Raw genomic sequence first — 15,213 nt, 5'->3', positions numbered from 1 at the left:
ATATTTACAGCTAAAATAAATAGAAAATTCTTCAATAGCCAATACTTATTCATTATAAAAAAATATTCAGACATCTTGAATTTCCTGTTTAATAAAACTGAATATCATGATACAACATTCATATTTCTTTTTTAATCTTATCAAGTTGAGAGTAACATGAGGGAAAAAAGAAAAGAAAAAAAAGCCCACAATTTTGGCCGTCTCAGCATACATTACTCTTCTGATGCAATTTTTGAATACAAGTATTTAGGGGTTTAGGGTGGGGGTATAATTACTCTTGCAGTTTTCAGTAAATTAAATCCTGACTAAAAGAATAATTGATTATACTCATAAATTTTCAAGGCAGAGGACAATAGTATACACAGTTAAGGAAAGATTTTAAATAGATGGACAATTTCAGATATACAGGATTTGAAAAAGTTAACTTTATAAAAATCCAAAATTACTCTATTTTTTCCCTCTATCTTGCTTTATCTTTTTGGCTATGAGCTAAATTTATTACTAATGGAGATTTGGTATCTGTCTGAAGTATAAACTATACTACTACTTCTATATCGGAAACCAATATTGTACTATCTTTCAATTCTCAACTCATGAGGGAAGGTAGTGTAGTATGTGTTCTATTATCAGAAAAATTTCCTAAGCATTATCCCCTCCTTTCAAGAGGTTAGTATAGTATATATATTTTTTTTTACATAGGCATCACCACTTATCAAAGCCAAGAGGCCACTCGAGGATAAGGGTTAAAGAGTGTACAATAGAAATTGGACAATATAGTAACCGCTAGTAATGGAGATTCGGTAAATTTGTTAACTTATATGGAATGGCTCATCAAAAACTTGTTTACGTTAGACTGGAACACAGCTGGAAAGCAGAAAAACGGAAGACAATTTCATAGGCGTGCAGTTCTAAGAAAGAAGCTTTGCTCATGGAATCTACGCTTAGGTTTAGGCACAGATAAAGAGTGGGGGAAACTAGTGATAGCATTTTCTGCTAGACGGGTGTTTCTTGTGAAAGTTTGGCGAGGGGGGACCATAGAATGGAGCTCAGCCGAGCACCTGCCATGAAAATAACGATAAAGCAGAGACAAACTTGCAACATCTCTTCTGTGAGAAAGAGGTTGCGGGGAAGAGAAAAGGACATCCCCAACAAGGCTACGAAGTCTATTTTGAACTCTATCAAGGCAGGAGAAATCCTTTCTAGCAGCTCCTGCCCAGATGTGGCAACAGTACTCCATCCTTGGACATACCTGGCTCTTATATAGATAGAGAATTGCATCAGCAGTGAGATATCTACTGGATCGATAGAAGGATCCCACCATTTTTCCAGCGGCCTTGGCAACGGATTTAATGTATGCGTTCCATTTAAGATCAGGAGTAAAGGTCAAGCCCAGACACTATTTTGGGGGGGGGGGGGTTAATGTACCCTCTGTGCTCATGATATAAGCAATCCTTCCAGAGGGGAGGATAGCATACATCAACAAGAAATTGCAATCAACTGTTCATTAGTAAACTCAACATTTACATTATATTTTCTAGCAAAAAATATGCTAGCAAAAGCAGTATATTATTGCTAATAGTATGATCACTTGTGGTGATATTCCCTGTTTATAATCCAATCTCTTGTTCTATAGTTTTATTTTTGACTGTCAAACGGGAAGCGAGAATGACAAAACTAAGACCCATAGAGATTGTATAGAATGAGAGAGGGCAAACAATAAGAGGATAAGAGTAATAGATGGAAACTTAGTGAAGGATGGGTGATTTGTTAAATGAATTGCAGTTTGCAGCTAATTAGAACAATTATTAAATCAGATTTTTTTTCAAACAACTAAATACCAAAACCAAGGAATATTTTAACATTTTGTGATTAAAATACGCAGAAAAAGCCTGAATGAAACAAGCGTTGATTAACCCAAATATGGTAAAATAGTCCCAAAAATGGAGTGTTTTTATTAGTCCTAAAAGAACCCTTGGGGCACACTCGAGAGTTATCGCGAAGTATACACAAACAAAATTACATATAGAAATTAGTTGGCTACAACTTTTTAGAAAGGTTTATAAAAATCGAAAGCATCAATTTAAAAAAAAAAAGCACAACAGTGTCAATTTTAGCCATTTTGACCTGCAAGGCACACCTAGAGGGGGCAACCAGAGTTTTCCCAGAAGGTACGTTCTGTTACTTTTTTTTTATTATTCATATCAGGTTTGTGCAAAATTTCAAAATTTCCAAGGCGTAGTTATTGAGAAAAGTGCGGACAAATGCACAGACAAGGGTGAATATACAGGTCCACCCTCCTTTTGTCGAGAGAACACAAAAAAAAACTTGTAATGAGATATATATATGTGTGTATATATATATATATATGTAGTGCAAACTACAGTTACATTTGAAGAAATAATGGAGAAGGAGGTAGAACATCTATACCCACTATGAATTTTTTTTTGTGTGTGTATTGATATTCATATTAAAAACTCTTTCTATTTATTTAAAAAGAAAATACAACTTTGTTATATATGGGTCATGGAATTGCCTTTATTTGCAAAAGATCTAGCTAATTTGCATATTCTTTTAAACATTTTAATTAATTCTCTATTAGTTTTTTCTGTTTTCTTATGGGATGATCATCTTTAGTAAACTATTACATGTAATTATATTCATGCAGATATTCTACTTTATATATATTATTTTCCGATTTATACTTGTGTAATATTTGCGCAAAAAGGTTATAGTAAACACAAAGCTCTTTCAATATATATTTATATGCGTATATATATTTGTTTAAAAAATTTTGTCTACGAAACTCCTTTGTCAGTTTTTAGTCTACAGACATGAAACTTAATATATACGAGGGGCGTGCAATAAGCAATGCCCCCGGCCCACTTCCAGTTGTCTGATCTAGCTGAAATTTTGCATGTGCAATGATTTATATCTCTACAGGCTATGTGGCAAATTACAGCTCTGAACTAATTGTGGTTTCTGTTTTACAGATGTTTTAACTGAGTCAGGTGTGAAATGGAGCCTGTTGAATGTCAAACAGTGATCCGGTTTTTGTATTTGAAAGGACACACACCACAGGAGACTTGATGAAATGAAAGAAACTTATGGTGATAATGCCCATCATCATCATATAACCTTGTAAAATGCTGGCATCGTGAATTCAAACATGGCTGGAAGTCTATGGAAACAGCTCCCAGACCTGGTCGCTCCCCCCCCCCCACCCCCACCTTCTGCCATTGATGAGGCATCTGTCCTTCAAGTTTAGGCTGCCATTTTGGAAGATCGGCGCATTACTATTCGCCAAATAGCTCAAGATGTCAAGATTAGTACAGGGTCTGTGAAAACTATCATTCATGACCATTTGCATATGCATAAGGTGTCTGCCAGATGGATTCCCAGGTTGCTCACACCATTCCAGAAGCGAGAACGCGTCGAGTGCCTGAGGATGAATTTGGAGATGTGCCAAGAAGAGGAGTCAAAGTTTTTCAAAGAACTGATTACACAGATGAACTCTGGGTCCATCACTATGATCCAGAGACCAAAGCCCAGTTAATGCAGTGGAAGCACTTGGACTCACCACCTCCAAAGAAGGCAAGGGTGCAGCCCTCCACTGGCAAGGTCATGCTCACAGTCTTCTGGGACCAGGACAGAGTAGTGATTACAGATTTCCTGGCAAAGGGTACCGCAAGTACAGGAGCCTATTATGCTTCACTTTTGAGAAAATTAAGGGAAGCTATTAAAATCAAGAGGCGGGGCAAGATCAGCAAAGGTACCTTCCTCCCCCAGGACAACGCTCTGGTCCACAACTCGCATGTCGCCAGATCAGAAGCATGGGCGTGTGGTCATGAAATCCTACCCCATCCTCCCTACTCTCCTGACCTTGCACCCTCTGACTTTCACCTCTTCCCAGCCATGAAGTTGTTTTTGAAAGGAAAGCATTTCCCAGATGATGCAGCCTTGATTTCTGAAGTCACGTCGTGGTTGGAGGATCAACCTGGGGTGTTCTACAAAAACGGTCTCCAGAGCTGCATCAAACGATGGGAGAAATGCATAACTCTGGGTGCTTCCTATGTAGAGAAAGACTAATAACTGTGCCAAGTTTTGTTGTTCTACTGCTATGGGAAGTGGGTCAGGGGCATTACTTATTGCACGCCCCTCGTATATAGAGTATTTGAGGTGAGGAAAAAAAAAATGAATGAAATAAAATGAAAATACAACAATAAAGAAAATATACAGTAGAATAAAGTTCTTAAAGGCAAAGGAGTAGAGATGTTTTGCAAAGTTTCTTAGGTCCTTGTTGAGTGCAAAGCAGCATTGAAAAAAAAAATAAACAGTAATAAATAAATAGGAGTTCCTCTGTGAGAAATGCAGTCTCCATCCCGTTTAAATGGTGATTCAAGGTACCATGTTGCGGTTGGTGATGGAAATTTTGCAATGTTCAAAAAAGACAGAAGTAAAACGTTACTTACCCCATACTGGCAAATCATCAATATACATCTGGTACCAGTAATGATTCTTTACAGCATATACAAAAGCCTGGTATTTCTCTTCAGTTAATTCTACACTGCAGTATTCAGTTTTGGGGACTTCAACTGAAAATATAAAATGGATATTAAATAAAAGTAGATTTTTACATAAAATAATCAAATAAATTTAAAATACTGATCTCAATGGCAAACATTTTGCATTTTAAAATCAATCAGAAATATAGACATTTACAAAAGAAACAAAAGGAATTTATTATATAAAAAAATAAATGAATATTATAATTATTTGTTTGTTTTTTTGAATTTGCTTATATAAGTAATTTCATTTTGAGTATGAAAGCCAGTCTATATCGATCTGCAACAGAGTTCATCTTGATTGGGTTTGGGTTACATCTTCCCAAACATTTCAGTTGACGTCACCTAATCAAATTTTAGAATCTGTACAAAATTTAGAATAGAACCCTTTTATTTAGTCCACAAAGGTAGATTTTTCTCATCCCTTAAACCATAATCAGGTGGAAGTCTGAAATAATTCTTAATTGTATTAGTAGTATCATCTATAATGAAGACTGAACCTTTATGTCCAGAAGACTGTCGCTTAGAACTGATTATTATTTAACACTATTAGTTGCACAATCTACCTTCATGGATTAAATAAAGAACTTCATTTGAAATTTTATGCAGATTTTTACAAGACAACCGTAAATAAGGTTCAGGATTACATTGGTTGAAACCTGGCAAGAATAACACTAAATTCCAAGATTATAATAGTAACGTAAATAATACAGATTCAATTCTGTTAAACATTTCATTCAAGTTATCTGAATAATCCATATCAGAAATTCTCATCTTTAAAAAACAAAATTAAAAAAAAATAAATGTTAAAATACAATTTTGAAAAATTGTGTATATTTTGTTGTAGATCCTTTTGTATTTACCATTTCTTTCATTCTTTTAAGAAACCGATTAATTCATGACAATTCTCAAATGTCACGAAGGCGGACATTTTATTTCAATAAAGACTTGCTCATCAACATTTGATGGATCATATTTTCTTAACCTCTTGACAGATTCCATATAAATCCTATTGAATTTGCATCTGATCTATTTGCCAATTCAAAAAATTCTGATGTCTGATGGAATAAGGTCATGCTGGAAAATAAAGTCATCTTCAATGCATGAGACAAAAAAATGACCAAGGACATCTTAATAAACATTAAATGTGCTTTTCAAGAAACTTATCTTTCTGTTATAATGGGAAAAACCTCACATCCCTCTAACACTAAATGGTTAGAAATAACGACTGAAAGAAAGCTAGAAAAAGAAGAGTTTGACAAAGATGGGGAAAATGAAAAAAGTAATGTGTCGGCAAAATGATCTTACAACCTTACTCTACATTATATATATATATATATATATATATATATATATATATATATATATATCTCCATTCTTGTTTTTTACTATTCATACAATGAACCTCATTATATTACCCAAATTTGGATTTATTAATTGCTTATTTAAAAATCCAGGCTATAACATTTTACAACATCGGTGAAAGACATACAACTCCAAACTTGGGCTAGAAGCTAAGTACAGAATCTGTTCTGATACTACACTTCATCTTTTCTGTCCTCCGTTAATGGAGGAGAAATCCTTCTAGATGGAGGCAGTTTTAAATTTTGTCCCAATCCAGCTAGATTTTTTCCATATTAAAAATTGACTTAGTGTGTAACTGTCCTCATGGAGAGGCAAGTAAATAAGGATATAGAACTCAAAATCACAGATTAAGGAAATTTAATTTTTTTCTTTTTTTTTTTTTAAATGCATTGGACATATCTTGTGTGATTTTCTCAAGATGCAGGGGTGGGGGCACACACATTTGCTGAAGGAAATACAATCTTCACTCATCACTAAAAATGACTGGCAAAAATTTCTCACACCGCATCTTGTCTCCAATGTTTAGACACATTTTACATTGCTTTCAGAACTTTTGTCATAATTTACATCAATTGCTATCTTTTATTAGCACATCCACACTTTGGTTTGGCTTTTAGTTCCATTGTGTCTTGAATTAGAAGTTGATGGTTCAAAGAAATGGGCACGTGATGATTATGTACATGATATTACAAAGAACTTAAAAAAAAAAAAAAAAAAAAAAAAAAAAAACGTAGCGAGGTGAGCAGCGTTTTTTATGACTGGTTTCCATAGCAACCACGTCGCTTCAGCTTGTTGCTACTGATTCACCGCTCTCGTGAAAAGATAAGTAACAAGTGAAATAGAGAGAATGAAAGGGAGATAATTGAGGCGATTTTATTGAAAGCAGATGAGTACCGTTCATTGTTATCACATATGTGTATATTATGTTTATGGGGGCAAAAAAATATAAGACTGAAATTAAACAAAGAACAAGTGAATTTACTGGAAGCTTAGAAAAATCATGGATTGCAATAGAAAACTGAGCATGAAAAGTAGTATGGTTAAGCTTAAACATGGAAAAGTAAAGGACTAGGTGTAAAAACTGGGGGGAAAAAGAAGGACAAGATATGCTAGTAAAAAATAATAAATTTATAACTTAAAATATTGCAGCAATAAGAATCTTTTATTTTAAATTCAATTTATAACATATAATCAATTCTTAATGCTGCAATATTTTAAGTTATAAATTTATTATATTTTTTACTAGACTATCTTGTCCTTTACTTTTCCATATTTAAGCTTAACCGTATTACTTTTCATGCTCGAATTTTTCTATATATATAAATTCGTTTTTCTTTTGTGTATATTGATATTCATATTAAAAACCCTCTTTTCTATTAGTATTTATTTGCTTTCCCACCAAAGCAAAATGTGACACAAGGTCGTTTTTAATGTGGAATTAAACCAGCTCCCCAAAAAAAAGAGAAAAGGGTACTCTGGTTAGGTCCAAAAATAGTAATTGTCCCAGTATAGAGGGTTTCCCCTCCATTGACTGGGACAAATTACCTTAAGTGCAACATCTGCAGAACAGATTGTATTTATTTGCTCCCCCACCGAGCAAATTAGGCACAAGGCCAATTTTTAATGTGAGGAGTGAAGGGAGGGGGAAGGGAAAAAGGGGACCAGCTCCCGAGAGGTGGGAAATGGGAGCTGGTTAAAGGTCAGGTATGTGGGGTTGCCCCCACATCTGGTCTTTGCTTGCAGTATCTGCCGGAACAGATGGTATTTATTTGCTCCCCCACCGAGCAAATTAGGAACAAGGCCGATTTTTAATGTGAGGAGTGAAGGGAGGGGGAAGGGGAAAAGGGGACCAGCTCCCGAGAGGTGGGAAATGGGAGCTGGTTAAAGGTCAGGCATGTGGGGTTGCCCCCACATCTGGTCTTTGCTAGTCATAGCTGGTCTTTGCTAGTCATAGCTTGCAGTATCTGCCGGAACAAATACTACACTTTGATCCCGGCCCGAAGGCCAAGAACAGAGTTTATGGTATTTATTTGCTCCCCCACCGAGCAGTTTATTTGCTCCCCCACCAAGCAAATTAGGTACAAAGCCAATTTTTAATGTGAGGAGTGAAGGGGAAATGGGGACCAATTTCCCGGGGAGTAGGGGAGCTGGATAGTGACAATTGGTATGATGGGTTGCCCCTACATTGACCAAGGTCTTATATATGAGGTTGCCCCCACATATGGTCATTGCTTGCAGTATCTGCCGGAACAGATACTACACTTTGAGATATTAAATCCGTTATTCATGTTAAAAATACAGTGAAAATCAACAATGAACAAAAACCTTAGGCACATGGCCAACTCAAAAGTGAGGATTGTGGGGATCGTTGGTCATCCTTGTCATTCCAGAACTAAACAAAATCAAAAGTTTTTCCCAGCTAGTATCTTCTTTCACCATAATACCACATTCACCCTTTCGTACTGGGGGACGTCCTACTTAACTCCCAATTTTTAAAACATTTTTTATTGACGTGTAAAAACAAAAAAGATAAAATGGTACAATAATTCATTTGTGTCAAGGGCGGGGGAAAAAAACAAAAGGTGATTAGTAGGACCCTCCCAACCCCATCTAGTTCATAGACTGCTCGTTCCACTAGGTCTGTAAAAGGAACCTCGCTTCTGCGGGTCAGTCTCTAAGTGGGGATGCCCTCTAGATGCGGGTGAATGAAGAAAAAAAAAATTTGCGGGTAAGAGATGGGGGTTAGTCTGTATTTCTTTATCTCAAAGATGGGTGAAATTTAGAGGAAAGGGGTGAAAACAAAAATTGCAAGTAGGACGGGGTGGGGATCTTGGAGGCTTCCTAATCGGGGAGGTATGGAACACACACTCAGCTAGCTGAGAGGCTACTTGTTTAATTTTACTTTACGGAACTGCGCGTTCCACACCTAGGCGGGGAACACGTATTCAAATTTGGCTCCTCTTCGTACACACAGACTTGCTACATGTATCCATCTTCTGTCAAATGCTGCGCGATGCAGCCTTCTTCTATCACATCTGATCTTCACCCATAGTTGGTGTTTCAAGAAAGCGATCAGATCCTGATCAGAAAATACAACACCCCCCGGCAACCTTGCAGACGCGACATCCAGGATCGTAACGTAGACCATTTGTCTTTCCTGGTCCCAAGGAGGCCTCACGTTGTCCACAACATTGGATATAGTAATTGGGCGAGGATGCTCAGGTTTGATGCGAGCCATCACTTCGCTGGCATACAACCAGTACCGGCGGAGTTCGAAGCAATCAAAGAAAGCGTGATCAGTTATTTCTAATGCCATTGTCCCACAACGAGGACAATCAAGCGACTTCAAAAACCTGGAACTGCATTGTATGTTGAGTGGAAGTGCATTTCGGGCCAATCGCCAGGTCAGAAAGAGACTCAAACCTGGTGTTCAGTTCCACGCGGAGCGGATCTCACTCTGCTGCCAACCCAAACATGCGCATAGCGGGTCGGCGGCGGCCCCCTTCACTAGATCCCTGTGGAGTTCCCTACAGGTAGCAGTCACAAGGTCGCTGGACCTTGGTAGTCGTTTTAGCACAGCTCTGCATTCTTTCATGTAGGCAAATTCTCCCCGCGGCCTGCGACGGCTCTCGATAGAAGGGTCGAGAACAAGGTCGAGGAAGGCAGCAGTAACCACGGGGTGCCACGGTTGGTCATCTTGCATATAGGGGCTTAGGATTGGTTGGTTGGTTGGTTGTTTTTGTTTTACAGCATATCAACCTTTTTTAGGTTATTTAATGCCGAATCTAGTTATTTTGAGGAACGATTTTTATGGAGTATATTTTTTTTTTTAAGTCAGATTCTATTTAACCCATAGTTGGGACCCTAACAGGTACTACCACTCCGGGCCAGAGTGAACCTGGGAGCAATGGCAATTAAAAGGTGGCTCCATACTCCCCAAGGCCCGCAAGGTGGGGGCTCACCATCAGATATAGTTTTAGGTCATATCTCAGCAAGGCCAGCCTCTCAGCGTCTTGATGACACTTCAAGTCCGGCATTCCCAAGCCTCCCTCACACCGACGTTGAATATAGACCTGTCTGATCACCCAGTGTCTTCCTCTGTCTCAAAGAAGCGAGGACAAGAGTTCGACAAGAGTTGTTAAGTGTTGTGCAGGCAGGGGAAGTACGGCCAGTCGGTAAAGGATGAGAGGAAAGACGTAAGTGGTGCACGCCTCAGCTCTACCCTTTAAGGAAAGTTTCCTAGGAACCCATGAATTGACTGCAGCCTCCACCTTTGACCGTACCTCCAACCAATTTTTCTCATGCTGGAGACCTGGTCCGAACCACACGCCGAAGATCCGAACCAGGCCATCTGTCCAGCTGAAGGGCGCCGGGAGGTTGACGTTGCCACTCCAGGCATCCAACCGCAGTCCTACCGACTTGCTGCGGTTTATCTTGGTCCCTGTAATTCTTTCGTACCGAGCGAGCGTCTCCGACACGATCTTGATGTCTCTGAAGCTCGATACAAAGACCGTGACATCGGCGAACGCGGATACCTTGGCAGCTGAGCCACCGGGTATTGCAATTCCGCGCAGGGCCGAATTTGCCACGTCACAGTTTGCGGAGCAGGGGCTCTAGAGCCAGGATAACCCTGACGAACCGACCAAGAAATAACAAAGGGTTTCGAGCGCTTTCCGTTGACTTGCACAACGGCTGTGGACTGTCGATACATCACAGAGATCCACTTGCAGAAGTCCAGTTTAAAACCGGCAGCCTCTAAGACAGATGCCAAGAAACGATGGTCGACCCTATCGAAAGCTTTGGACTGATCTAAGTTGATAAGCACGGCTTCTGTGTCGTCATCTATCCCTCCCTCTAGGATCGTGCATATCACATGCAGGTTGTTCTTAATCGATCTCTCCTTCAGAGCGTAGTTCTGTTCCGGTTCAACCAACTCGCTGATAACCTGCAGCCGATTCAACATGACCTTGCCCAAAATCTTCAACTGTGTTTAAAAGAGTTATGAGCCTGTAATCGTCTAACTCTTCCCCACCATGCCAGTCACCTTTCCTCGGCAATGTGATCACTCCTTTGCTGACTTGCCCCGGGATGGATCCCTGAGCAAACCAATGGTTGACACATCTGTCAGAAGAGACAGAAACATGGGCGACAGCCTGAAATACAGTTTGTATGGCAGACCATCGAGTCCCGGTGATCTGTCACAGCTGACCTGCTTCAGCAAAGTAAAAACCTTCCGCTCCGTCACCCGGCTCTTGCAACTAGCTGCTCTAGCAGCCTTGAGGTGGGGAGAGTCAGCCAAATAGTCGCTAAACTCAAGGACCGGAAGATCGGGCTGCTGTGTAAAACGCTCCTCGAAATGTTCTCGAAACCCCTCGCAGATCTCCAGAGTCGATTCCAGGGTGCGTCCATCCGGATGTCTTACCTTTGCAATGTACTTGTCTGAGCCACGCCTAGAAATTTCACAACACGCGTCAGTGTTGGAGTTGATTGCTTCATTGACTAACTTTCTAAGCCTAGCTCTGACTACTTGACCTTCATAACGCTCGCTATTTTCACGCAGAGGGTCCTGCTTAGCTAGTTCCTGACTAACATTATCACCCTCCCCCATAGCCCGGGCTAGTTTCTGCTCTAGCTTCTTCGTCTTAGCCTTATCTAGTGCGAGGCACTGGGCATACTTGATGGAGAAGGTTCTAATTTTGGCTTTTAGACCTACCCACCACTTACTCCCGGTAACCGCTCTCACTACTGCTTTTTGAATTAATTCTATTAGCTTCTCTTGGAAGTCTTGTATTTCCAGAAGGGAGGTGTTTAACTTCCAGTGAGCCACTAACTTAGGCCTATTTCCTAGCTTCAGCCAGGCCATAACTAGTTTATGGTCCGTCTGGTCTAGCCAAGTGAACGTGGGACAAGATAAGAAGTCTACTTCGCCTCTCCTAACTAACATCCTGTCCAAGTAAGTGTTTGGATAGGAGGAAACGTTATTGGCCACGCCCACATCTCCCGCCCCGGATGCTCGACCCGAAGCCTGTCGACCAGACCGCATCTAGCCATCATATCAGCCAGGCTGGACTCGCACCTCTCCGATCCTCTAGCATCGCCTCCTACCTATCTCGGGTTATAAGATGGCGTTCCAATCTCCCATTAGCACTACCCGCTTCCGACAATCTATAAACGCGTCAACCTGACTGAAGAATGAGACCCTCTCACAAGCGGTGCTGGGCGCATGAACCGCGATCACCCAAAACACAGAATCTTTTACAGCAACATTGACCACAACCAGCCTGTCCACCGCATTCCTATGAACAACGTCAACCGTCGCCGACAGGGTACGTTTAACCATCATGGAAACTCCCTTCCCCCGCGGGCTGCCATATGCTGAGAAAACCTCAAAATCTCGGGCCAGCACCTGACAGTCCACAGAAGAAACGAAATGCTTCTCTTGAATCGCACCCACATCCACTCCCAGGGACAAGAGGTCGTGCAGGAGGTGAGCCGCCCGGCCCGATGATCTCAAGCCCCTCGCATTCAAACTAGCCAAATTCAAAGCCATAGTACCTACCTTAGGGTGTGTCACACTCAGCTCCGAAGTCAGCTGGGGAGAGGACGCCGACATTATGTGCCATGCTCAGGGTGGCCATTTTTTTTTTTTTTATCCTGACCTTCTCTCGCAATGCCACTGACGTCCAAAGAAATTAATTTCATGGCCCTGTAGAGTGATGGATGGACCAACACTGGGACCTTTCCCTTGCATTGTTTTGACAGTTCGTCAAGAGAAGGGTCATTTTTCTTCAGTTCGATTCCCGGAAACGCCCCTTCAGCGGCCTGCAGCCTTGTCCACAAGTTGGTCTTGCAGGCCTCTGGAGTTCTGACAAAAGTTATTAGGAGCATGGCGTCCGGGAAATTTGAGGGGATATTTACATCTTTCCCCTCTATTTGTTTGTAATCGAGCAGAGGTTTTAAGTTTTTCTTCTGCCGATGGGAAATGTCCGTTGACACAGATAGAGGGTCTACATAACATAGTTCCTCGGGGGCAAGGGCTTTTAATTTGGTTGGTGTGCGAGATTCTCTCTCCTCTTTCAGCTAATTCTTTTCGGGGTGATGGCTCAGTTTGCATTGGTGTGGGGATGGGTGTTTGTGTGGTGCCTGGTGTTGGTGCTGGTGTAGTGCCTGGTGTTGGTGCCATGTTTGTTGTTGGTGCTGTGTCTGGTGTTGGGGGGTGGAAGTGGATTTTGTTGTTAGGGGTGGTGTATGTTCACAGGGAGTAGGAGCCACCTTTCCCCCCCCCCCTTTTCTTTTATTTTTCTTTTTTATTCTTTCGAATTAACCGGGGAGAGGTGAGGTTGAGTTCTTCTCCTTCTCACTTGCAGATTCATCCTCAGAGGAGCAGTCTTTTCTCCGCTTGATCCCCGTCTCGATTGGTGTAGGGACCGTTGGTTGCATCTGCTCCTCTAGTTGCTGCTGCGGCTGTTTTTGCTGCTGCTGCTCTCGCTGGTGTCATTGCTGCTGCTGCTTCTGCGATAATTGTTGTTGCTGCAGCTGTTTCTGCGGCATCGGCTGCAGTGGCTGTTGTTGTTGCATTTGCAGAGGCTGCTGCCTCGATTTTTGGGCTGGTGGTGGGACGGTGGTGGAAAGGATTATGGGCTTCAATTTTTGTCTCACTACCGTGCTCCATTCCTCCCCCTTGGCCTCCTGGGTGGTTTGGGTTTTCTTGGGAGCTGGGGTTGGAGCCGCGGTTGCAGGGGCTGTTGCCACCTGTTTTGACGCGGGTGCTGTTTCAGGAGATGTGATCGCCTTTTGGGTCGTTTGATTAGGAGTTACTCTTTGGGGGCAGCTCCTAGCCATGAACCAGCAGTGCGGATGACGGCCCTCCACCACTACCGTCATGCTGGCGTTCTTGTATGTCAGCAGCGCTGGTATCGCCCGAACACCCTCCCTCTTCAGCCTCATTGCTATTGTGTAGCAGCGCAGGCGAGTCCTAGTTTTTTACCATACTGGGGTCACCTGTTCCACCTCACCGTACTGGCTGAAGAGGCATCCTAGCAGTTCCGCAGGTATTTGGGTTGACACATTAAATACCTGCACCAGAGTCCTTCACTTGCCCTGGTATTCAGATATTAGTTTAACTCTCCCATGCTATATTTCTTGGAGGGAGAGTCTCTCCGCATCGTCCTTGGTGGGTAGGAGGATGTCCCACATGGCGAAGCTCCTCTGGTACAGGTATAGTACCGGGATGTTAAGTTTGTGGAGGAGCCCCGCCATGTCTTCCTTCTTCATCCCCAGGAGGCAGTTTTCCGGTATATCAGAAATGGCGAAGGACAGGACTCTGCCCTCAATCGCCTCCCAGGCACCCAGTATGGATTTTATATCTGCCCCCTCTATGTATTGTCTGTACTTTGTCAGGTACAGGTCTCTATACTCTTGAGGGGACAGTTGTTTTTCTACGGTCTTCCTACATGCAGACCCACTTGGTGGTGTTGGTATGGGGTCTTTGGTGGGGTTAGACCGTTTTTGGTCTTTTATGGAGGTTGTCCCTTCCTGTTTATTGGCGATGCTTCCTGCCTCCCCAGATTTCTTAGTCTGTCCTTTTGTGGGAGTGTCGCTTTTTGGGGGGGTGGCTCCTTTTTCAGTGTCTTGGGCCTGACTCCTTGGTTAGAGTCTTTTTCAGGAGCAGCTTCCCGTTTTGGGAAGTCAGCCTCTTGGGGAGCATGATCTTTTTTGTTTATTTTGAGGGCATCTGTCTCTTCCTCGTTTGTGAGATCCAGGCGGTATGTCCCCTCATTTTCATGATCTGCTCCCCTTTTGGGGAAGCAGCCCTCCTGGGGAGGCTGTCCACTTTATTGTCCTTTTGGCCTGGCACCTCCTTTTTGTGGTCGGAGTGAGATGCTACGACCGATTTTGGTTTTGCCCCCCTGGGGGGGGGGGGCTGTTGGTAAATTTTCCCCCTCCTGGGGAGCGTCCAATGATGTCATATCCGCGCGGTACGCCCCGTCAGTGGTTGTTTTTGCTCCTCCTATTGAGGGGTCGTCCCCTTGGGGAGCAGTACCTGGCTGAGGGTATCCATATCGGTGGCCCCCAGGTTGGTGTCCGTTTTGGTTCCCTCTTTTAAAAATCACCGAAAAGAGTGACGTGGAGATGGCATCCAAAGTGGGGAGCCGACTATATATATATATATATATATTTGGTAATATTAACATTTTCTGGGTGTAACAAAATAGAAACTCACTGAAAGTAAAACTACAAATTATGAAACCAGCATACTACTCAAACTATATTTGTTAACAGTATT

At 41.9% G+C, this 15,213-nt stretch overlaps 1 protein-coding gene across 1 annotated transcript in view; it reads right to left on the bottom strand.

Moving 5' to 3' along the window:
* Positions 1-15,213, bottom strand: part of LOC145297605 (transmembrane 9 superfamily member 3-like) — a 140,445-nt gene that overhangs the window by 54,662 nt on the left and 70,570 nt on the right. The window contains exon 3 of the mRNA XM_080143664.1: positions 4,470-4,592. Coding sequence (XP_079999790.1) covers positions 4,470-4,592 — 123 coding nt within the window. The remainder of the gene's footprint in view (positions 1-4,469; positions 4,593-15,213) is intronic.

The sequence above is a fragment of the Euprymna scolopes genome, chromosome 18, assembly GCF_053919585.1.
Source record: "Euprymna scolopes isolate OS-2025 chromosome 18, ASM5391958v1, whole genome shotgun sequence".
Lineage (NCBI taxonomy): Eukaryota > Metazoa > Mollusca > Cephalopoda > Sepiida > Sepiolidae > Euprymna > Euprymna scolopes.
This window is presented reverse-complemented; position numbering and strand designations above follow the sequence as displayed.